We start from the raw sequence: 26,372 nt of genomic DNA on the forward strand, positions 1-26,372 counted from the left end.
ATTCCACAATTTACGCCTCCTCAAGGCGAAGAAAACTTAGGTGCTAATAGTTACACTGTTTTCGTTGTACTTTTTATAATATAAATAAAAATTGACTTTTCAGCGGCGAGTATCAGCCTTGTGTTTGTATGAACAAAAACAAGAGCCTCAGAGCGACGTTTGTAGTCGTGAATAGTCAGCAATTTGCTGACGTGTGCACCCTGTACGGGTGGTAAATTCGATACTCTCCGCTAACAAACTTTGTTGGTCAATTAGAATTAAATCCATATGTATTCTCCATAATAATATTACTCATAAATGGCACCAGCCAATATTTTATTCAATAAAATTATAATGTGAAAACGAACTTAAAATCATGAAGTGCTAAGTTTTCAAAAAGGGGGGTGCTGACGCGATAAGTGGAGTAGGTGAAGAATAATGACATAACTTTTGACGAACAACCTTGACAATAGGGGATCGTACTGCGCGGCCCGCGACGATCCATTTGGCACACGAATGTGTGAAGGGGAGGGATTGTGGCCGAAACATTGCCCGATCGTGTTACGATCAAGCGACAGCTAAGCTTGTGGGGCAATGTAGACTGATGACCGACGGACTTTATGGACGTTTACTATTTTTCAGGCATCTTAATATTTATTCTCGTTATGTTGGAGAGGAGAAAGTCTTACCAAGAACCCACCCCATCCGGCGAGCTTATGCCGGCAAAATTGGTGCCTGAACATCGGATGACTTTCCCTCGGCCCAAGTCCTTCTCGGGACTGGGGCACTAATATGCCCACGTAACATATACCTATAATATACGTAACCTTTAATGATTACGGTCCCTGAAAAGTATTGTTTGAACGAAATATTTATTCGGCGCCAAAGTGTGACCCTACTTTACAACGAAATTTACACCAAATTGATCTGCATTTTGTATGGTATTATCAAGAATATAATGCAGGGTCACATTATTTTTAAATTTGTTGGAAAAAGTGAAAAAAAGTGAAAATAGTTAATTTTAATCTAAAAACCAATAAAAAGGTGAGTGATAAAATAAATTTTGTCTTTTTATAATCTTTATTTCAGCGTTACAAAGGTTAGTATCACAGATATTTTCGCCATTAATAAATATACGCCTCCGGATGCTATCTTCAACACAAATTCTGCATTTCAGTGACACTTGAAATGTTTTTAATACCAGTGGTAAATGGTGTGAGGTGTTCATTAAATGGTTGTATAAATAGTACTTCAGTACTAACTTAGTTGTTTAACTTAATCAAAATATTACATATATTTCAGCCAGGCCGACTGAGACTTCTTGGGACCAGAAGTGTTGCGCCTGCGTTTGTCATATTTTATTTTTTCTTCTCATAGTTTTTGATATAGATACCCGACATAAAACAACTGAACAGAGGGTAAATTATCGGCCATGGCAAACCAGGCATAATTTCTGGAGAGATCCTTTAATTTTGTGCGGAGACATAATAATGGTAATTACTCTTAATTATTTTTTGATATTTTCAGAAGACAGACAAGAAATGGATATCTAAGAACTGCATTCGGCCAAGCAAAACGCGGGAATGCTTCAGGCATTAAAAATTTTTAGTTCCAATGCTTCGATTGTAAATATTATTAATAAATAGGGGAGAGTGGGGGAATTTCGTCAGCATTTTTTCAAAGCTATTTTTTGTCCATCTTGAGACACGTTATCATATTTCTATTTTTATTGTTGAATGCGGTTAGCACCAAGCTTTAAAATGTGACATTCCCCTATTTTTTTAATTACCTTGGTGATTTATAAAAAAATAAAATGTAAAACCGATATACTGGGGCGATCTCGCCACACAGGGGGGTAAAATCACCACACCACCGGGGCAATTTCGTCACCTGAAAAATGTAGGGAGTTTAACGCCTGTAAATATGCTACACTGATCAAGCGTACCATTTTTGTTGATGTCCTATATTTGTTGCTGCTGCTGGTAGTCTGTTGGTTAGCCAGCTCGTCAAATATAAAAATATGTATTTAAAATAGGTGCGAATTTACCCTTAGCGTAGGGTGGCGAAATTTCCCCAGACAGTACTTTTTTAGAAATAATTATTTTTCTTCCGAAATTAGGCGCGAAGTTAAAAATCACTGACGCAGAAATGCACATTATAGCACTGTGTATTATATAAAAAATCGTGTATCTTATTCCTTTTGAATTGTGGCATACAGAAAAAATTTCGTCGAGAACTAAATGTAGCTTTTGAACTATTAAAACACATTTAATATTATAGCTTAATTATCTTGGCCTTCTGTGCAAAAAAAACGCATTGGTTGTGTCATGCCGTCTTGAAGGACTAAAACAAAAAAATTATATATTTTTACGACTTATGGATTCCGAGATATTGCAGGTGACGAAATTGCCCCTGTGACGAAATTCCCCCACTCTCCCCTACATAAAAATCAACAAATAACTGTTATTTTTGACTTTTATTATAAAAATCAAATAAATAAAAATCATTACGGATTTGTAAACTACAATGGCTTACAAAAATAATGGTGTATTTCAAAAAATTTTTGGACTCTTCTAAGTGCATGATTTTTTTGGTATGAAAAATTTACAATAACAGTTATTTTCGGTCCCTGCTCATAACTAAGTGTATGAGCATAGCGTTGGAAATCTGTTTGTCATTTCCCAATGACAACAATGACTCATACACGGCTCTTACTGTGTCTATCAAAGAACGTAGTGAGGATGAAGCAGGGCCTTGCATCTGCGGGAGTTCAAACAGCTTCGAAACGATTTCAAAAACAATAAGACAACTATTATCATAAACGTTTTTTAAGGCACATAACGCTTTTGGGTAATTACCTTTGCTTTTTAATAAAGCCTTTGTTTTCGCACAAAGGTTTTCTAATTCAGCTCGAGACACAAGATCTGTATTAATGTCATCCAAATCTTGGTTAATCTTAAAGGCTTTTTCTACATATTGGTTTAGTATTTTCAAACGGCAATCAATTTCAACTGGGTCGACGTACCCTGAGTACTTTTGAACTGTAGTTTTAACGCGTTCTATATCAGCAATAACATTTGTATACTGGCTTAAAGTGGTTTCACCTAGCGATCTGTTTTGACCCTTTCCCTTTGTTCTCGTCATAATTGTACAACTCTGCTCCAAAGGCAACCAACAATTATCCAAACGAAATTAAATGTGTTTAAGAAAGAGAAGTTGATGCAACAAGTGTGGCCGAATGCCAGGAAGCAAAGCACATGCACTATGTAAATATATGTATGTGTGTGAAGACAGGTTAAATTTCGAACAAGAGTGTACAAACGCCCAGCGGGAAAGTGAGGAGTTGGTTTTTTGTGTTCTTGAAATCCTGTTCCTTTTTGCAGGCGGCGGTGTGGGGATAGATAATTTCTGAGCGTTAAATGGGGGTGGGTTTCTGAGTAGCATTAAGATCAGGCCACTTATGCGCTGTGTGATTTCTGTGGCACTACGATTATAATATTTTTTAACCAAAAAATCACCAACTTATAATATTAAAATATCCTATGATTTACACCAAAACTAAAAGACTTGTTCTCACATTTAGTTTTAATTTTTAGTAATTTTAAAATTCGTCAAAAAAATAATAATTGTTTATCAAAAAAATTAAACTTTATAAGTATTATCATAATGTCTATAATGATAATATTAATTTATTTTACTCAACATTTTTCAAATAATAATAAGAATGAATGTGGGATTCAACAAAATTATAGAGAAAAGCCATGGTAAAACGATTAAAATATTTGATCACATTTATCAAGGAATTACATTAAATTACAAAGAAAACTATTATTGTTTTTTACATTTTTTGTAAAATAAAATAATTTGATCGTCAGATCGTGGCCTAAGCCATTTTTAAGTGTTGTTAAAATATAAAAATTCGTGTTGGTGGTATTGATAACACGAAAAATGCCTAATATACCTATAATATACGTAACCTTTAATGATTATGGTCCCTGAAAAGTATTGTTTAAACGAAATATTTATTCGGCGCCAAAGTGTGACCCAACTTTATAACGAAATTTACACAAAATTTATATGGTATTTATTTTGGTATTATCAAGAATATAATGCAGGGTCACATCATTTTTAAATTTGTTGGAAAAAAGGAAAATAGTTAATTTTAATCTAAAAACCAATAAAAAGGTGAGTGATAAAATAAATTTTGTCTTTTTATAATCTTTATTTCAGCGTTACAAAGGCTACTATCACAGATATTTTCGCCATTAATAAATATACGCCTCCGGATGCTATCTTCAACACAAATTCTGCATTTCAGTGACACTTGAAATGTTTTTAATCTTTACCAGTGGTAAATGGTGTGAGGTGTTCATTAAATGGTTATATAAATAGTACTTTAGTACTAACTTAGTTATTTAACTTAATCAAAATATTACATTTATTTCAGACAGGCCGATTGAGACTTCTTGGGACCAGAAGTGTTGCGCCTGCGTTTGTCATATTATATTTTTTCTTCTCATAGTTTTTGATATAGATACCCGACATAAAACAACTGAACAGAGGGTAAATGATCGGCCATGGCAAACCAGGTATAATTTCTGGAGAGATCCTTTAATTTTGTGCGGAGACATAATAATGGTAATTACTCTTATTATTATTCCTGGTCTTACATTCATATCTTAATTATTTTTGATATTTTCAGAAGACAGACAAGAAATGGATATCTAAGAACTGCATTCGACCAAGCAAAACGCGGGAATGCTTCAGGCATTAAAAATTTGTAGTTCCAATGTTTCGATTGTAAATATTATTAATAAATACACAAACAAATATTACAAAAAAAATCATTTTTATTGTGGAAAATCAGATACTGCAAAGCAGTGCAAAACCAAAACTGCGAGGGTCTGAAAAAACCAAAACTGGGAGGGTGTAGAAAAGCAGATATTGCAAGTGGAGGAAAACCATAACTGGGTACGTGTGGAAAAACTATAATGTGGGAAGTCGAAAAACCAGTGGATTTTGTCCTGCATTCTTCTGCCAGAGATCCAGATAGAAACCTCATTTCCCCCTTACTTTTTGTGTCACCCCCGTGTATTTTGAAACCAGAGATGGAAGAAATGTAAGGGGTGAATGAGGTTTCGTCCCTTGTATGGAGAAACCTCTTGAAAATATGTTATTTTCCAGAGGAATTTTCCCGGTGGGTAGTGATAATCTTTAGAGCAGAGGTCGGCACACACATACGTTGACATTTTGTTTTATATTTGTGTGAGTAATTTGCACTGGGCAGCTCATCGATGTGTGTGTGCAGACCGCTGTTCTGCGTTATACATGTGCGAGCAGCGCGCAGGCAGAACAAAACCCTATGCTCACTTAATAGGGCGCTGCCGACCGCTGCTTTAGAGATGAATTCTCAGTGTGTTTTTTTCCTATTCAACATATTTGTTGCGCACATAACATTTACACATTCATATGTGCGAACTGCATACCAAAGAAATCTCCAAATTCCCGCGCATTCCAGCATTACTTATACACAGCCCACAAAAGGGGCTTTTTGCACGAGATCTTTCGGGCATTATTTTTGGTATCCATCATTCCAAGTGCTCTTTATTCTGAGCTGTTCCAAATAAATACCATGCTCAATTCTAATAAATTTAAATAAATACTGAGAATTAAAAAATTAAAATTAAAGTTACAAAAAAAATATCCCTCATCGCTAGAGTTCCAAAAAGAATTAAAATACTGTCGACATCGCAGAAACCAGTAGAATCAATTTATTGACATTGTTCCCGATTTGCGTCCAAATTAACTATTTACCGCGTCCATTCCAGTATTTTTATTTATTTATTGAGTTTGATATATCCATATATCTATATGATACCACTGCAAAGTATTTTTGTTTGTCTCCGAATAGTTTTTTTAAATAGAGAAACATACTAACAATCTCCATACACTGCCGGGGACATCCAATCCCATCCTAATTCGGCCATTCACCCCTCATAAAATAGTAAACGAAAAATACTTAATCAAAAACCATATTTTTCATTATTTTTTTATAGTTTTTTTTTGGTATTTTTTCCGTTCTTGTTCCATCGTTCCACCAAAAGCCTGGGGATTATTTTCACAACAATTCAGCCCGGATATCGACTATTTTAGCCGGTCGACACCCTATTTCCACCAGTCCATAAGCGAGTCCTTAATTGGCTCTATGATTGTTGTCCGAAATATCAGCGCGCCCATTCCATCCTAACAGCATCCTAGTTTGGTATGTCCAGAGAAAGTTCTAACAAACTATCCCCTGCTCCATCACCGGAAATACCAAAAATCACTGTAAGGACGCCCACACCTACAAAGGTCAAGACGCCAATTCCCAAAAGGGCTCCTTCTCCCATCGAAAGATCCACGCGAGCCAGCACAAATATGGTTGCAACGGCTGCCGAACTCGCCTTAAACCAATTTATTGAAGTCGCGGATCGACATTCCGAATTGGAATCGCGAATAAATATTCCCGCGGCGGTCCCTCCTACGTTGTCCGTCCTCAATATTCGCCGAGACAATTTATATTAACAATCTCAGACTCACTCCAGTCGAAAAGTTATTCTACCTTAACTCTAAAACGAGATGCTCCCAATATAGTTTCAAATTCACCACTTACGACTGATGGCTTTCGCTCAGCGTGGGACCTCACTGAGCATTTCGAAAATAAGCGATTGTTAATAAACAGTTAAAGATACTCTTCAATGTGCCGTCCGACACACAGGAGTCTGGGTCAGCTTTGAAAGAACTTCAAAGTACCATCCAAGAGTGCCTTACGGCGTTAGAAATGTCCGGTATTCAGGTCGAAACTTGGGATTGCCTCTTGGTGTATATGTGCTCATCCAAACTCCCAAAGCTTACGCTTTCCCTATGGGAGCAGTCCTTTCATAACAAAGCCAAGATCCCTACGTGACATGAGCTGAACGTTTTCCTAACAGAGCGTCACAGAAGACTAGAAGCCATAGATGATGTTTGACCATCAGGCTGTAGCCAAACTCAGCCCAGGGCATCCACATCCAACTCGGCGTCTCGGAGAATAAATTCTTATGAGACAAGGGTAACACCTCGACAACCTAGAGGGTGCGATCTCTGTAATAGAGAAAACCATCCAATACGCACATGCGCCCAGTTTCTCCGGATGACGGTCGACCAACGCATCGCCTATATCAAACGGAAGCTGTGATTGAACTTCTTTGCGCGGACACATCAGTTGCGCGACTGCGAAAGCGCACATAACTGCTTCACGTGCCGCAGCCGCCATCACACCCTCCTACACCAGCGCGCGCAAATCCAACGCCAACTCCCAGATCCAGACCGAATACTCCCGGTCCCCCGGCACCCAGTGGCACGCAGCCAACACATCAAAATTATTTTGCGGCGGGCTCTAGGTCAGTGCTCCTAGGCACCGCCATGATTAATATATGCCATCAGGGTTCCAACTACCAAGCGCGAGCCTTAATAGACCGGATCTGAGGCGACCTTCATTACTGAGCGCCTTTTCAACCTGATTAAGCTGCCGTTCCAGGTCATCCAGGCAAAGGTCTCTTAATCAAACGGGCTCTCTCTGAGACTAAAAAGCTCTGCCAATTTACGATTCATTCTCCGACCCGGCCTATGTTGCAGTTAAACACCACTGCCTACGTGCTTCCGCAAATAGCCGGAAATCTTCCGTCATGTCCGCTTCCGCAACATTTCCTGCGAGATCTTCCCGAACTTCTACTAGCGGATCCAAAGTTTTATGAGAGCGCACAAATAGATCTTCTAATCGGGTCCGATATACCTCCGTCCATTCTACTAAGCGGCACCCGAGCGAACATCTGTGGCTCTCTTCTCGGTCAAGAGACAATTTTCGGCTGGATTCTAACAGGACCAGTACCCGCTCCGAGGCAAGATCGAATTTCATCCTTTTCTACGCATGTTGCACACACGTACGAAGCGTCCCTCGATAAACTCCTCACCAAATTCTGGGAGGTGGAGGATCTGCCAGTAAAGTTGGCAAAAGAATCCGACGTGATCTGTAAGGATAATTTCCTTCGGACCACCACAAAAGACGATACCGGCAGGTATGCCGTGAGTCTTCCGTTTCGAGATCCTGAGAACATGAAATGCTTCCTAGGACATTCCAGGTCACTGGCGTTGGCTCAATTCTTAAGAAACGAGCAGCGGCTAAAAAGGGAGAGTACGCTAAAATCCAAGTACGACTCAGTGATTCAAGAATATCTCGACCTCACCCATATGAGAGAAGTCCCTCCTACCCACGATACGGAGAGTACGACCACCAAACTTCGAGTGGTATTCAACGCCTCCAGCCCTTTAGACAATGGTAAATGATATCCTTCATGCTGGCCCGGTCATACAGTCCGATCTAACCATCCAGATCCTGAAATGGTGATATTTCCGTTTTGAGTACAGTGCTGATATCGAGAAAATGTACCGGCAGATCTGGGAAGATCCGAAGCAGACAGCGTTCCAACGTATCTTATTCCGCAATAAATAAGGATACATTCGCGATTTTGAGCTAAAAACTGTTACGTTTGGGGTCAATTGTGCACCGTTTCTGGCAATTCGGGTCCTGCAACATCTGGCGACTGACGTGCAACTAACGCATCCAAGGGCGAGTAAAGTTATTTGTGGTTGCATGTACGTCGATGATGTCCTTTCGGGAGCTGACTCTGCAGAAGAGGCTCACCTTACTATTCGCGAGTTGCAGAGTGCCCTCGAGTCGAACATCATGATTCTTTGACGCTTCTCAAAAGGCGTATGGTGCTGCGATCTATGTGCGCGTAGAAATGGGGCACACGACGCTAGTGCATCTTCTTACGGCCAAGACGCTTGTTTAATTACAAAAGGGTATGTGTTGGATTTCGTATGTTTCTCTACAAAGGCCATCCATCTAGAGCCTACATCCGATCTGACGACCGAGAAATTTCTCGCCGCTTTCGCTCGGTTCGTAGACAGAAGAGGGTGTCCCCGTCAAGTGCAGTCCGACAATGGGACGCTAGTGCATCTTCTTACGGCCAAGACGCTTGCCTAATTACAAAAGGGTATGTGTTGGTTTTCGTATGTTTCTCTACAAAGGCCATCCATCTAGAGCCTACATCCGATCTGACGACCGAGAAATTTCTCGCCGCTTTCGCTCGGTTCGTAGGCAGAAGAGGGTGTCCCCGTCAATTGCAATCCGACAATGGGAAAACCTTTGTCGCCGCTAAAGAGCAAAAGAGTATAGTCATCAGCAGCTCAACTGGCAATTCATTCCTCCGGGGGCACCATATGGGAGGCCTGTGGGAAGCTGGTGTCAAAAGCTTCAAAACCTTATTTTACAAGTCCACCGCTCATCGAAAGTACACGTTTGAAGAACTTTCAACCCTCCCAGCGAAAATTAAAGCTTGTCTAAATTCCAGACCGCTATCTCCTATGTCTGAAGATCCTACTGATCTCTTTGCGTTGACACCGGTGCATTTTCTAGTCGGCGGATCTCTTCTGTCCATAGTGGATCCCGAATAAAAAGGGGAATCCAAATCCATTGTGAATCGGTGGCAACACTTAAAGGCGCTCCATCAGCAATTCCAAGCTCGATGGAAAGAGGAGTATCTCAAAGAGCTCCACAAGCGTAACAAGTGGCAGTCCCCGACCGCAAATCTCCGCGTTGGCGTCATGGTAGTCGTCAGGGAGGACAATCGGCCCTCGAATGAGTGGCGTCTTGGCAGAATCGACTCTGTTTTCCAGGGGCTGACGGCAATGTCCGTGTCGTCAGCATTCTCACGGCACGCAGGGTTATTAAGCGTCCCGTGACCAAAGTGGTTCTTTTGCCAGGAGAACACTCCAACCGTCTTCCTCAACCAATAGCCTCCGCATAATTCCCCAACCATCCTCGCTATCTAAGCACTTTCAAATCATCTCCATATGTTGTTTTGTTTTTATCCATTACTCACTACCAGATCACATCATGGTTCCTCGTCCACGCAGCGCTCAGGCATTGGAGAGCAGACGTACTCGTGGTTTGAATTCCTACCGATACCGAGTCTGCCGCGGAATCCATCCGCTTCGGAAGTGTCAGAGTTTTCTAAAGCTGAGCGCAGAGAAGCGGCTTTGGGCAGTCCTTGTCAATAAGTACTGCTCGAATTTTCTCGCTCACGAGCACTCCAACGTGATTTGTCGCAGTGGCGACAAATGCAAAACGTGCAACGGAAAGCATCCGGAAAGAATCCGCCAACACGCCAAGCGCTGGCCCCGGCAAGGCGCTCGGCATCCGCCGCTTCTCAGCAGCGCTCGCGCCGGCAAGATCCGCCAACTCGCAGAGCGCTTGACTCTCCGCCGCGCTCAGCCTCCTCAGACACCGGCAGCGTGAATGTCCTGCCGATGGCCATGGTCACATTGGAGACCGGGATGAAAAAGTTCAACACGGCCGCCCTCATCGACCCGTGTACACCGACAAGTTGCATCGACGCATCCCTGGCGACTGCGTTTCGCTTGCCGACTACCACCGTCGGCGACGAGCGGATTTGTACGGCGACGATTCGGTCGAAGCGCGACGGCTTCAAGTTAGAGGTGGTCCTGAAGGTGGAGCCGAACGTCCGCATCCGCACCCCCATACGAGAGCTCGCTGACACCGTGGTCAGCAAATACGGCGACCTCCCTTTGGCCAACGAGCGCTTCTATTTATTAGACGTCTACGGCAAGGTCTTCCGACCTGGCTTCCACTTGGTCGACAGGGGACTCCCAGTGGCCCAGAGGACGGCTTTCGGGTGGATCCTGTCCGGCGCCTGCAACCAGTCCTACACGACACGTGTGGCTTCGTTGCAACGCTAGCGATTGCAAGGAGGGTGGAATGTTTACGCCGCTTTTCCCGCTCTTAAATCCCCCGCTCTTCCAATGCCCGCTCTTCCCTCGTTGGGAATGCCTACTTCCAGGCTCTTTCGCTCTCCCGCCTTCCTGCGCCCGGGATCTCTACACAGCGCTCTGAAGCACAGCGCTCAATTAGCTGAAGTTTAATACTCTCTGTGAACTACTTCGAAATACATCGCCCGGCCGGTCCACGCTAAGTCACGAAAAGTCCAGTGTTCTCATTTTTTTCTATCGTCGCGATCGCCGAGTGCTTTTGTCTCTCCCCCACAGCTTGCCACCGGCTATTTGCAACAGCCGCAACGCCTCCGGAAGCTGCCTTCAACTACGATCGATATTCGACGCCCCAGTTCTTCAACATGTAAAGCTAAAACTATCACAGACGGATTGAGTATTCAGGTACGGATTGTATGTTGCTTCAGGTACATCTATTTCCAAAAACTTTTTGTTTATTAATTCAACGTCCACCTCAGACTCTGTCTGCTGTTTACATTCTCCAATACCTAACTGTTTTAGCTTGGTCCATATATTCTTTAAGTTAACATTAAATTTCTCTCTCTTTGCTGATTTGATCTTTATACCCTTGTAGAGGGTATTATAATTTCAGTCAGATGTTTGCAACGCAGTGAAGGAGACGTTTCCGACCACATAAAGTATATATACTCTTGATCAGCACCAATAGCCGAGTCTATATAGCCATGTCCGTCTGTCCGTCTGTCCGTCTGTCCGTCTGTCCGTCTGTCTGTCTGTCCGTCTGTCCGTTTCTATGCGAACTAGTCTCTCAGTTTTAAAGCTATCGCGATGAAACTTTCCTGAAAGTCTTCTTTCTATTGCAGGTAGTACATATGTCGGAGCGAGCCGGATCGGAACACTATATCTTAAGGCTCCCATAGGAATATTCAAACAAATATAAGAAAATTCTTTGTATCTTTATAGGAAGTAGGCGTTTTGATTCTTGACTACTTAAAAACAAAATTTAAATAAATAGGAACGTTGAATCTGGAATCCCTGGAACTGCACCGAGTGAGCATTCTTTTATCTGCAAGGGTATATAAGCTTCGGCTGGCCGAAGGTAGCTTCCTTTCTTGTTTTGTTTACTTTTACCCTAGCCTCTTTGTATTGCTTGCGAAGTTCATCAGTTTTGTATCGCTTCCACCGGAGGTAAGCTACATCTCGCTGACGGGTTAGATTTTTAATTTCGCCGCTGAACCACGGATTTTGCATTGGCTTAATCACATTGGTCCTCAGGGGCACAAACTTGTTGAACAAATACTGGATATTGTTGGTTAAAATATCTAATTGTCAGTCCACATGACAAAGATTGTAAATACATGACCAGTCACAACAGAAAAATGCAGTCTTTAATTCATCACAGTTTATATTTTTGTAGTTTCTATACGTAAAAGAATTAAATGTGTAGTCAAAGGTCAAGTCATATGTTAAAAATATTAAGTCATGTCTGGAGAAGTGGGGTATAAAAACCTGATCATAATGTATGATTTTGCTTGGGTCATTGATAAGAAATAGGTCAAGTAACACTAGTTTACAGCCAAAATATATAAAGTTATTGGAAGCCATTTTGCCGCTCAAGTCTCGTTCGATCAAGATTTCTCAGAACTCCTGGAATTCTTGGAAACAGCAGTTTTCTTGGGAGAACCAAAAATGAGTTCAAAAGGAAAGGGAAAGCTACCACAATCCCGAAAACTAAAACTTACGCTGCATCAACAATTTCGACAACAAGCAAAGGAATCCAGGAACAGAAGACTAAAGAGAAGAAGAAAGAAACACCCAATCTACCAAACAACGGTAAAAACCAAGTGAAAACAAATTAAAGACTGTGAGTGAAAAGAATAACAATAATACCTTGTAAAATAAATATGATTGTAAGACAAGGGCCCTTTCATTGTCTGTATAGACAAAAAAAGACGACTCAGCCGAAAGAAAGTCAATCAACCAATTCCAGTTATCGGCATGCCTGAACAAGCTGAATTTTGGCGTAAAAATGTAAATGTAATGTAAAAATATTGTACCCGAAGTGTCTGGTGCAATAACTAAAAGGCTTCACTTAGCCTGTAGCACTGGTATAAAACCAAAATAAATTAAATTAAAATTAAATTAAATACTGCAAGGTCACGTGCAGCTCGGCCGATAGAGTGAATGAGTTAGTAGATAATACGAATTTAGCAGAGGAAGGGTACATTACTTTAATTTTTAAGCACTTTATTAGCAAAGCCGGCATCATTTTTAACATTCCGATGCATCTTTCAGACAATTTAAAAACGTTCCCATTGTAGAGATCACCAGAGTTATGAGGAAAAATAAGGATTATAAAAAAGAATTGGTTCCAACAGGAAGATTATTAATCCATTTCAAGAGCAACCGCTCCCAAAAGAAATAAAGTATATATATGCTAGGGTGGAAGTTCAGCCGTACCCTCACTGTCTTGGGTAAGCCAGCAAGCAAATAGTACTCTTAGCAGCTCAGCGGAATCAGCAAAATTGATTCACTCCATCAACTCATATGCCAACATAACGAAGGGAAACAATAGTCAGGGTAGATTCTTACAAGTGCACCAGTGTTTAGCCATGGACAAACTAGATACACTGGGGAAAAAAATCACTGAATTCATTACCATTAGCAACAATAATTCCGCATCAAACGAGTCAATAATGCACTTTTTAGGAAAGATAAGGGACTTATAAACAAAAATAAGCAGATTTAGACGCGCATCAAATTTCGAAAACCGTCTAATCTCTCTCTCTTAATAACAAGGAGGAGCACAAATAGCGACCATAAGGGTGCTACAGTTGAACGAATTTCGCTGGAAGCAGGTTTTGTGTGCCTCAATGACGGCTCCCCAACCTTCTCTCTTAGCCCAGCACAATACTCAGTCCTTTATCTCACGTTCTGCAACATGAGAGACCTTAACATTTCATGGAACTCCTCCAGATGCAAAGTCGCAAACAGCAACCATTTCCCTATAGAGATCATTATAAACAATAAACGTACAAACACAAATTCATACAAAATACTTTACAATAAAGTGGCTATCGCCTTTGAAAGAGTAAACTTTACCACCCTAGAAACTGTTAACAATTCATTAAAAGATATTACCAAGTCAAATACAATCAAAATTTCAGATTGAAACAAGTACGTTCCGAAAAAATAGTGCTGTCAAGAAGCGGAAAAGCTATTTCGGCAGAAGTTCTATATTACCAAACAATTCGAAGACGACCGCAAAGCACTAATTGCAGAAAAGACCCTTCAAGACTACATTCGAAACAAGAGAAAATCTAACTTCCAATCCATCTGGAAAAGTATAAAAAATTTGAAAAAATACAAACAGATAAAACAAACAGGGAACTCATGGTCAGAAGAAGAAGATGAGCAATTCCTGGAAATTATTCAAGACACCCCGATACCCCGTCTACCAGAGAAGTTACAAGCGGTCCGATCAGGGACCCAGATACATCGCAGCTCTATATTTATCTCTTTAAAATAACAGATTTTTCCGATTTTTTGGCCTCTAGAAACCCAGACTACGCAAAAGGACTGGATAAAATTTTGTATCGAATGATACAAACACTATCTCAGGTAAAGAAAGCTAAATGGTTCAATCTCTGAAATTCTATATGGCTTTCCGGCCAAATCCCAGAATGCTGGAAAGAAATAAAATTAGTGCCAATCCCAAAGAAAAATGCCGACTCAACCAACTTAGCCAGTTACAGACCAATTTGTTTATTGAGCGTCTTATTCAAGGTACTAAAGGGGCTCATTAAACTCCAATTTGACCAACACGTTTCGACAAACAGGCTCCTTCCAACAGGTCTTATGCTTTATGCCAAAAGGGCATAGCAGACTTACCTATGGAAAACGGCCCCCAGCGATTTTTAAAAATTTTGAATCAGCGATGTTAGATAATTAGAAGGACAGTATGGAAACCAATTTTCAAAGCTATTGGACATGAGGAGTAATCGTCTGCAATCCAAAAATGTATTTAAGCTTATATCTGACCAACGAAAACGCTTAACTGAAAATTTGTGATGAGAAATAGAAATAGGTCCTCGCTAAAGAAGCTTGGAATTACGACTTTTTAAAAGTTCAGAAAACCGCGATTAAAATTTTCAAAAACATTTTTGACCACTTTCAAGTTTTGGCAACCTTACCAATTTTTTACAGCTCCTGTGTCTTTTAACCATTGAATTAATAAAAAAAAATCATAATTTTATAGGTGGTGCAACAGTGTTAAAGGAAGGAAAAACTAGATTTCAAGTAGTTTTGTGGGACGTTTTCTACAACCCGGCCACCCCAGTTTTTTTTTAAGTTTTTGAAGTGCACAGTACCAACTTGATTGCACCTATTTTGGCACTATCATCACTCTTTTGCCGTATTTTGGCGTTAGAAAGAAAACACGAAATCAATTTTATCTTTCGAGCAAAAAGCTCGATTTGCATAATTCAAAAGCAGAAATAACTGTCTTTTCATGGCCGATTACGAGATAAAAAAATAATGCTTTCAGACCATAGATGACCCATCGATACCATTTTTTAAGTCCAAAAGTAGGATTTCGGCCAATGGGTAAGTTTGAAAAATACCATTCTATCCCAATTAGAGCCCTGCATGAATCATTCAATTTTGGTTTTATCATAGTATGCCATGAAGTTTCTGATTTGTTTAATTCAATTCTATGTGAAATAAATTGAATGTTGGGTTCTCTTTTGCGAAAAATAGAATGGTATTATTTTAACTCGGGTTGGTGTCCCGACTATCTAATATTCGAACCTCAGCTAAATGGAGTGCGAGGGAGATAGATACATAAATTTTGATTGCGTATAACTTTTTAATGAATGGTCCGATTTGAAAAATTTCTTCTACATTTCAATAGGTATAAATATACACAACAAAATTGCATTTATACTTCTCGGAAATCTTTAAAGATGTGGGCGCAGTACACATTTTAAAATCGTTAGTGGGCGAATGTGGGCGTTAGAGGGGGCGTGGCGCTCGGCTGAAATAAACTTGCGCTGCGTTGGAGGCCCAAGAATATGTGTGAAAAATCTTAACCTTCTACGTTTTGTAGTTTCCGAGATCTCAGCGTTCATACGGACGGACAGACGGAGAGACGGACATGGCTAAATCGACTCGGCTAGTGACCCTGATCAAGAATATATATACTTTATGGGGTCGGAAACGCTTCCTTCTAGCTGTTACATACTTTTGCACGAATACAATATACCCTTTTAATCTACGAGTAACGGGTATAAATAGAACAAGAGACAACGTTAATACCCGTCACTCACCTAAAGGGAGTGCTACACAGAGAATTCTGATGTTCTCATCTGAGTTGAAAATGTTCTTAAAAATAGAACGGCCTTTTTATACCCTTGCAGAGGGTATTATAATTTTGGTCAGAAGTTTGTAACGCAGTGAAGGAGACGTTTCCGACCCCATTGACCCCATTCTTGATCAGGATCAAGAGGGGAGTCGATATAGCCATGTCCGTCTGTCCGTTTGTCCGTCCGTCCGTCTGTCCGTCTGTTTCAATACCGTTTGCGAGCTCAGTTTAAAAGCTAGCAACTTAAAACTTTCACAGACGTCCTAAAACATGTGTACGCAGATCAAGTTTGAAAACCGACCCGATCGGACGTCTATATTTTAAAAAGCTAGCTTGGTCTGACAAAATTGTTGTATTCAAATTTACATTTCCTGTTATTTTTCTGTTAAAATACCTCTACAAAATGTTGCAATGTAATTTGCAAATTAAAACTATTGTGTCTGCTTTTACAATGGATGATAGCTTTTATTTGAATCTATTCTGAGTGCATTAATGGATCTCACTAATTCTTTATTTTTTTTAATCGTACGCACTAGCGGTTTTTAAGTCCTAATAAAAACAAATAATATTACATAGCTGCATCCATATATTGGTTTACGAATGGTTTATTGTAAGATGATCAGAAACAAGTTATATTCCCATGGTCTGTGCTATGGCAGAACCTTTGCCTATAAAACCATCCTGCCAATGAAAAAATCAACAAGACAAGTTCTAATTTTACAATATATTTATTTTGCTGCACCAGTGATAAGACAGAAGTTCATTGGCTGACTTCAGAAAATCTGCTGTTTGTATCATCTTCTTCTTTATAAGCCTTGATTCCACCCATGGGCTATTAAAGGGACCGCTTTTTGAATGGGAGGGTTCCATGGAATCCCATGAACCAGTCAGTGCGCATGGTGTTTAAGATAGAATCCTCTTTGTTGCATTGTTTTAATTTTTTCGAGCTCCAGATATTTTTTGGAACCACAATCACTTTGACAACAAACGAAATGAACACCATTCATTTCATATAACCTCTCATGGAATATGAGTAGTAGGATAATACGGGTGCTGGCTCACTTTTAATTGATCGTGTCAAACCAATTAGCACCAATTAGTCACGCATGGTTGCACAGGTGTTATAATGACCTAATTAGCACATAGGTGTTATAATGACCTAATTAACTTAATTAATCAATAAAAGTGTGGGAAAAAGGTTGGGAAAAATGGAGTGTGTAGGTGAGAAAAATGGTGAGAAAGGGGGAAAAGTGGAGTGTGTGCGTGACCGTTAAGATGCACACAGGTGTCATAATGACCTAGTTAGCATAAAAAAGGTCACTTAGAAAGAGTGTGAGGAAAGAAAAGAAATGGAGTGTGTGGGTCACCGTTAAGATGCACACAGGTGTCAGAATTTGTGATTGGTTCTGGTGTGTAGGAGTGTGAGAGAGGTGTGTTTTCTCATGCCTAGAATTTGTGTGTAGGAGTGTGAGAGAGGTGTGTTTTTTCATGCCTAGAATTTGTGATTGGTTCTGGTGTGTAGGAGTGTGAGAGAGGGGTCATGCCTAGAATTTGTGGTTGCTTAGAGTGATCTTTACCTGAAAATTGTGTGTAGGAGCGTGAGAGAGGGGTGTTTTATTATGCGTGTCCATTTTGTTAATTCAATTAGGATTGTAGATGATATCTGTTAGTGTAACCTATCTTCAGTGGTTTTGTGGACAAAAGTGTGAGTTCGAGAACTCCCCCCCACAAAAACAATGAGATTGTTTATTTAATCAAGTTTTCAAAAAAGTTACATGTCAAGAAGAAATGTGGAAAGTAGTTCAGTTTAAGAAAAGTATTCGAGTTGAGTGAATCTTATAAAATCGTCGTGTGAACCCTCCGGAAATTTCAAGTTGAAGAAAACTCGTGTTAATTTTTGTTTCAAGTGGATTCGAAATCTCTGCTATCTTGTGAAATACTCAAATTTGAGTTTTGTGGACAAACTAAAAAAAGAAAATAAAATACTTTACAGTTAAAGTAAAGTATAATAAAGTAAAAAGAAGAAGAAGAAGTGATATTTCAAAACAATATTTAAAAACAACAAAAACAAAAACAAATCAAAAATGGATAAGTATTGTGATAAGTGCAATATTACCCTGTCGGCTAACATTTCGTGGAGTCATCATCTGCGAACGGAGCAGCATAAAAGAAATGTAATAGAGCCAGTGGATTCGAAAATTAAAAAAATCAGATCTGGATTCCGAGGAAGGATTATTCACTATCTATATGAAAATAGTAGTAATGATGTGATTTATCCAACACAATTTATGGAGGAAGCAGGAGAAGCTTTTCTCCCTCACTTGTATCCATTGTTAGAGAGTTATGGATCAGTAAAAATTAACTTTGAACTTTTTGGAAAATATGTACTCTTGAAGGAAGAAGTGGAATGTGAAGAAATAAAGTCATTTCAAAGTAAAATGACAATAATCACTGCCAACTCCAATATAGAAACTGAATATAAGGAGCACATGGAGAAAATTTTGGTGAGGATGGAGGAATTCCAAGAAAGGGGTAGTGGATGGACATTGATTCATCTCATTCGATTGGAAATGAATATCAATCAATATTCACCTTTAAGAGGATCATCCTATATTAAACTACCCTCTTGGTTAGAAAATAAAAATGCAATCATAAATGTTAAAAACCTGAATGATGAATATTGTTTTAAGTGGACCTTAATCGCTGCATTAAGCAACCTTAATAAAAATGCAGGCAGGTGCACGAGTTATAAAGTGAATATATATGATGATCTCATTCAAGTCAATGGGATCACATTAAATTTCAGTGGATTGGAATTTCCACTTAAACCGTCAGATATCAAAAAATTTATAGAGAAAAATAAAGAAATAAATATAACACTTTTTGGATTCGATGATGGAGCTATTTTTGGACCTATATACTATTACCCAGAAGTGAGGAAAAATTCTATAAATATGCTGCTAGTGGAGGAAGGATGTAAAGCACATTATACTTGGATAAAAAACCTATCAAAGTAAGTAGTTTTATAATATCATAATTATTATTATTATTATGTATCATTATTTTTTGATTTGTTTTTGTTTTACATTTTGTAATATTTATATGTTTTCATATTTAAAAAAATTATTTTTTTTTTTTTTATATCTTTATTTTAGTTTGGTTTCCTCTCAAGTTTCGAGAGATAAAGGAACGAAATGGTTCTGCCAAATTTGCTTAAATTATTCATTGAGTGAAGATGCTGCCAACCGACACTCTGAAGTCTGTGGTAAAAAGGTATCGCGTCTACCAAACCCGAGGGATGCAATTTTAAAATATAAGAATATTCAAAAGGAAGTGATGATACCATTCACAGTATACGCTGATTTTGAATGCATCCTTCAACCTATTAATAAAATTGAAACATTAAATTTAAATATAGTAAATATTCATAAGCCTATTTCATATGCATACTATATAAAATGTGCACATGATAATAGTTTAGATAAGTTTGTTTTAGAAACTAAATTAAACTCAGGAATGAATTTCCTCCTATCTCTTATAGAAAATTTAACACTTATATTTGAGAATCATATTTCTAAAAATGTACCTATAATTATATCTGATGTTGAAGAAGAAGATTTTAAAAAATCAATTAATTGTCATATATGCAACACTCCTCTTTTATTAGATAGAGTTAGGGATCACTGTCACTTCACAGGAAAATTTAGGGGTGCAGCACATAATGCGTGCAATTTAAAATATAAAGTCCCAAAATTTATTCCTGTTTTCTTCCACAATTTCACCAGGTATGATTGTCATCTATTTATAAAAGATTTGGCTCTCATACCTGGTGAAATAAAGGTAATTCCATTAAATAAGGAACAATATATTTCAATATCAAAAATTATAACTATTAGTAATGGTGAAAACTTTGAAATCCGTTTTCTAGATTCGTTTCGTTTTATGCCTTCTGCATTAGATACATTAGCTTCAAACCTGGATAGTGAACAAATGTATATTACAAAATCATTTTTCCCAAATGAAAATCAGTTTAACCTTATGCGAAGAAAGGGTGTATTTCCTTATGAATATTTAGATTCAGTTGAGAAATTAAAAGAAAGTATATTACCTCCTAAAGAAGCTTTCTATAGTTCCTTAACTGAAAATGAATGTTCAAACGAAAATTACACTCACGCACAAGAGGTATGGAATGAGTTTTCATGTGAGAACTTAAAAGATTATTTAGAGTTATATTTGAAAACAGATGTTTTATTAATGGCTGATGTCTTTGAAAACTTCCGAAGACTTTGCATTAAAATTTATTCCCTTGATCCAGCACATTTTTTCACAACACCAGGTTTATCATGGGAAGCTATGTTGAAATGTACTAAAATTGAATTAGATTTATTAACTGATATAGATCAATATAAATTTATTCAAAGTGGTATTCGAGGTGGTTTAGTACAATGTACATGTAGATATGCTAAAGCAAATAATAAATATGTTGATAATTTTGATAGTACTCAAAAATCATCATATTTAGTTTATTTGGATGCAAATAATTTATATGGTTGGGCTATGTCACAATCTTTACCATATGGAGGTTTTGAATGGCTTTCAAGGGAATCACTTGATAGTATTAATATTTCAGAGATTGGAGATAATAGTGAATATGGATACATTTTTGAGGTGGATTTAAAATATCCTTATAAATTACATAACAAACACAATGATCTTCCATTTTGTTGCAATAATCAATTACCAACAAACAGAGATAAAATTAAAAAATTAATTGCTGATTTAAGGGATAAAGAAAAATATATTATTCATTATAAAAATCTTCAACAGTGTATAGAAAATGGTTTAATTCTAAAAAAAATCCATAGAGGTCTCCGTTTCTTGCAGAAGCCTTGGTTAAAAGCATACATTGACTTGAATACATTTCATAGAACTAATGCAAAAAATGCATTTGAAAAAGATTTTTTTAAACTTTTAAATAATGCTGTCTATGGAAAAACCATGGAAAATGTTGATAAAAGAGTGGATGTAAAGTTAATTACAGAATGGGAAAGTGCTTCACCATTAGACTCTGCTGGACCTAAAAGACATTGTGCTAGATCTCTTATTTCAAAGTCCAACTTCCATAGCGTAAAACAGTTTTCAGAAAACTTCTTTGCTTTTCAAATGAAAAGGTTAAATGTGTTATACAATAAACCTGTATATTTGGGTTTTGTTGTATTAGATTTATCAAAATGGAAAATGTATGATTTTCATTATAATTATATAAAACCCAAATACAATGAAAATGTGCAATTAAATTATATGGATACAGATTCTTTTATATACACAATTAATACTGATGATTTTTATAAAGATATTCAAAATGATATTGAGATGAAGTTTGATACATCAGATTATTCTGATGAATTATTAAATCTCTATAATTTTCCTAAAGCTAATAAAAAGAGGTTGGGATTTTTTAAAGATGAACTCAATGGAAGACCGATGACTGAATTTGTTGGTTTAAGATCGAAAATGTATGCCTTTAGGTCATCTAATATTAATGACATCTCTGAAAAAACAGTGAAAAAATCAAAGGGGGTTAAAAGAAGTGCTATTGATCAATTAACTTTTAATAGTTTTAAAAAATGTTTGTTTTCAGAAGAGGAAGTGGTCGGATCTATGTCAATGATTAGATCTAAAAATCATCTTTTATCAACAGTTAAATGTAAAAAAGTTGTTCTCAGTCACAAAGATACAAAGCTCGTTATACAAAACGATAAAATTAATACATTACAATATGGACATTATAAAATAGAAGAAAAAAAATTAGAAAATAAACTTGATGAAATAAATGCAAATATTTATGTTTTCGAGCAAAGAATAAAAGAAATAGAGAATTGTTCTAATAGAAATAATAATCAAGACATTGAAATAGAAAAATTAAAGAAAAATATTGATGATTGTACATTTGAAATGTTTTATACAGAATTAGAAATAAATTTACTGGATTGTGAAAAAGAATAAATGTAATCTATAATAAAAATAAATGAAATCTATAATAATAATAATAATCTAGCAACATCACTTTTTATTTAAAGGTTAATTAAAGGTAATGTATAAACCATATATTACAAATCAAAACAGCATTATAAAATTTTTATTTTTAAAAGAATAAACATCGCTTTTTATTTAAAGGTTAATTAAAGGTAATGTATAAACCAAATATTACAAATCAAAACAGCATTATAAAATTTTTATTTTTAAAAGAATAAACATGGCTTTATTAAGAGGTTAATGTTAAAATTTCTCAGAACAATATTATAAAATATTTTTTTTTGTTTTTTTTTTTAAATTTAAAGAACAAACATAGCTTATTAGAGGTTAATGTTAAAATTTCCAAAAACAATATTATAAATTTTTTATTTTAAAGAACAATTAAAATGTTTTCTTCGAATTACATTCAATTTGCTTACTTTCTTCTATATTTAGTGGTATAGTTTGTACATAACTATTTATACCACCCTCTAATATATAGATTTTATTATCATCATTACTTAAAGGAATTGATTTTATATATTCATCATTATCCTTATCTAAATTTAAAGGAATAGTTTGTATGTAGTTACTTATTCCACCTTCGACAAGAATAGATTCCTCCTCACTAGGTGATCTTGTAATACATGGCTCTGGATTATCCTCATCGAAAATATTCACATCATGGTCATCATCATCATCATCATCGTCATCTTCATCATATGAACCCAGAGCGTCGTCTTTAACCTCTTTTTTGTTGAAGTTTTGAAATTCTGAAAATATAAATATTATTAGTATAAATATTATTTTATATATGTATATTTATTAATCAACTCACCTTTTAGTACTCCACTCGAAATAGTATTATTAACCTCTTTTTTGTTAAAGTTTTGAAATTCTGAAAATATAAATATTATTAGTATAAATATTATTTTATATATGTATATTTATTAATCAACTCACCTTTTAGTACTCCACTCGAAATAGTATTATTAACCTCTATATTGTTAAAGTATTGAAATTCTGAAAATATAAATAATATAAGAATAAATATTATTTTATATATGTATATTTATTATTCAACTCACCTTTTTGTACTCCACTCGAAATAGTATTAGCAACTTCTTTATTTAAATTCTGCAAAAACAAACATATTTCCCTACTCAATCAGATTATAGTATCACTATTAGTTATTTTGAAGTCATTAATGTCATTAATTAGAATTGTATCTGTACTAATCTCACTTTCTTTTTTATTTAAATACTCAGTTAGCATTTGAGATTCTATATTTCTCTTTCTCAAATATATTGCATTAATTTTTTCTGCTGTTTCAATACCTATTTCATTTATTTGTGGGTCATCTCCAAGATATCCTGGTTCTACATCTCCAATCTCTTCCCTTTTACTCTCTTGCATAGAAATAATATCAGCATCTTTCGAAATTCTTTCATATACTTTCCTATCTTTCTGTCTCTCTGCATGTATTAGTGCATGTGTTAGAACTTCAGCAAATTCAAAGCAATTTATTCTTAATGTTGCTAGGGGAGGACTAATATTTCGTTTAGATTTTCGTTGCTGGTGGTGGTGGTGGTGGTGGTGGTGGGGAGTAGTTATATGTTTTGAATTCCTACGTTTAGATTTATTTACACTACGTTTAAAATTCAATCTTCTATATATATTATTGTAGTGACATTTAACACCTACCGTAGCACTTTTATATTTTACGGTGAAGAATCTATTTAACCCCCTTCTTCCTAAATCCAGATGCCCCCCTATTTTCCTTTCATTCTCAATTAATTGCTTTTTAAAATTCTCTATTATTCCTCTCTTTGTAAATTCTATTTCAGTGTTATGCATGTTTACAGTGTTTTTTAATTTATGTGTGATATTTCTTTTTATTGGAACTCGTCCTATACTTTCGAATTCTGACTCACTATCATTGATACCAATCCCTATTTCTTGAGTTGTGTTAGTTATTTTAGGTGCTTCACTTACGTTTTGAAATTCTGACTCACTATCATCGATACCAATACCAATTCCTTGTGATTTTTCAGCTCCTACGCTTTTATTTTCTATTTTCTCAAAATTTGTATCTTTAGTAATATCAAAATGATTGAGTGAGTTTGTTGTTGTTGTTGCAGATGTTGTTGTAGTTGCAGATGTAGTTGTAGTTGCAGATGTGGTTGTTGTTGTAGATGTTGGGGTACTTGATTCTTCTTCTTCCTCCTCCTCCTCCTCCTCCTCCTCCTTATTACTTATCAAAGTAGGTGGGTTTGATGTTGATGTTGATGTTGTAGGTGTAATTGTTGTTGTTGTTTTTATTTTTTCTTCAAGCACAGTTGTATTAATACTATTATTAGCATTAATTATTTTCATGTCCACTTCACTTTTTAAATTTTTTTCACTGTCATTAGTACTATTCTTCATAAGATCTATAAAAATATGGCTATCTTCCAAGATCTCGAATTTTAAGTCAATTTTTATGATTTTATTTAATTTCGGCATATTTATAAATACTCCAATTGAGTTATTTGAGATAGAGGGTTTCTCAATGATTAACATTTCACTAGGCACCGGCAACATTTTCACAACCGGATTCATTAATGATATTAAAAAAAATATTATCAAGAACGACATTTTAAGTTTTTTGATAAATGCACACGCAAACGAATAAACGATCCGAAATTGACTTGCGCAAACGAGTAAACGATCCGAAATTGATTTGCGGGAACGAATAGACGGAAACTGAAAACTTTTTAAAATGCTTCCCCCCCTTTATAACATCTAGATTTGTATATGTATATACATAAATATATACATGAGTCTATTTCACGCATTGACGTCAATGCGTACATTTTAATTGATTGTATGCCTCAAGTTGTTGTTTTTGTGAATCCAACTATCAGCTAATTTTGGAAAAGTCTAGACAGTGCGTAACTATACAATCATTTTTTTTTTATTTGTTTTAGATTCTTTAGAGTTTAAGTTCCATACAAAATTCTTATCTGCACACACACACACACGCTCTCTTAACCTACTCAACTCACAAGCACATAATCAATTCCATTCGAATTCTTATCTGTACACGCACGCTCTCTTAACCTACTCAACTCACAAACACATAATCAATTCCATTCAAATTCTTATCTTTACATGTCTCTTCACACTTTATAAATAGGAATTGTGTGTGTGTGTGTGTGTGTGTGTGAAGAAACATAATTTGATTTGAGTCATTGACGTCAATGTGTGAAATGCCTAACCAACGCACAAGCACATAATCAATTCCATTCGAATTCTTATCTTCACATGTTTCTTCACACTTTATAAATAGGAATTGTGCGTGTGAAGAAACATAATTTGATTTGAGGCATTGACGTCAATCTGTGGAATTTAATTTTTCTTCGCATTTTCTTGATTTTATAGAATTTCTTTTTTGTGAATCCAACTATCTTCCGATTTTGAAAAGCCTAGCCAACGCACAAGCACATAATCACCTTTTTGTTTCAGAATCTTTTCAACAAGATAAGTATTAGGGAATTTTGTTTTTTTAATTTCTTGTTTATAGAAGCCCCCTTGAATTGGATCACCCTTCAAGTCTTCAAGTAAATATGTGGTGGGTGATGTATTTTGTACTTTCCGAATTCGAAAAATTTCCGTTGTCCAGTTTGGAGTATAACCTTTTTCAAAGACATGCTTATATTTACTTATTCGTACATGATCCCCCTCTTTAAACTCTCCATTTATGAATATTTTTAGATGATTGTATGATCTCATCAAAATCTGTTTTTCATTTTTAGCATTAACATCAATGGGTTTCATTTTAATTGTTCTATGCTTCCTATTGTTATAATTATTAATCAATTCTTTGTATATTTCAAGCCATGTATATTTTCCATTAAAACTGAACTCACGCCACATAAGTTCTTTTATTGTTCTATTAAAACGTTCCACAATAGATGCTTTAAGAGTACTAAATGTTGAGTAATGATTAATTTCATATCGTTTCATTAATTCTCTAAATTGTTTATTATAGAATTCATTTCCATTATCTGTTTGTAAATTCTTTGGTACTCCACGACCAGATTTTATTATTTTTTCCATTGCTCTTGTAACTTCTTCTGCATTTTTTGATTTTATTGCTTCACCCCATCCATATTTAGAAAAGGTA

At 36.5% G+C, this 26,372-nt stretch overlaps 2 protein-coding genes across 11 annotated transcripts in view; both read right to left on the bottom strand.

Moving 5' to 3' along the window:
• Nucleotides 1-26,372, bottom strand: part of Myo81F (Myosin 81F) — a 1,428,838-nt gene that overhangs the window by 479,898 nt on the left and 922,568 nt on the right. The window lies entirely within an intron of this gene.
• LOC138913450 (homeobox protein 10-like) lies at nt 22,423-24,963 on the bottom strand. 3 transcript variants are annotated; one of them, XM_070217246.1, is made up of 4 exons: nt 24,200-24,963; nt 23,293-23,363; nt 23,043-23,102; nt 22,423-22,977 (listed from the first exon to the last, which is right to left on the bottom strand). In XM_070217246.1, exons 1-4 carry the CDS (start codon nt 24,223-24,225, stop codon nt 22,607-22,609), a joined length of 528 nt encoding a protein of 175 aa, XP_070073347.1. In that variant the 5' UTR covers nt 24,226-24,963; the 3' UTR covers nt 22,423-22,606. The 3 variants fall into 3 exon arrangements, 2 of the variants coding, with proteins under 2 accessions (XP_070073347.1, XP_070073346.1); XM_070217245.1 differs by having other exon boundaries at nt 23,293-23,341; nt 24,200-24,962; XR_011419206.1 differs by lacking the exons at nt 23,293-23,363; nt 24,200-24,963 and adding an exon at nt 23,168-23,229.

This window comes from Drosophila takahashii, chromosome 3R (genome assembly GCF_030179915.1).
Source record: "Drosophila takahashii strain IR98-3 E-12201 chromosome 3R, DtakHiC1v2, whole genome shotgun sequence".
Lineage (NCBI taxonomy): Eukaryota > Metazoa > Arthropoda > Insecta > Diptera > Drosophilidae > Drosophila > Drosophila takahashii.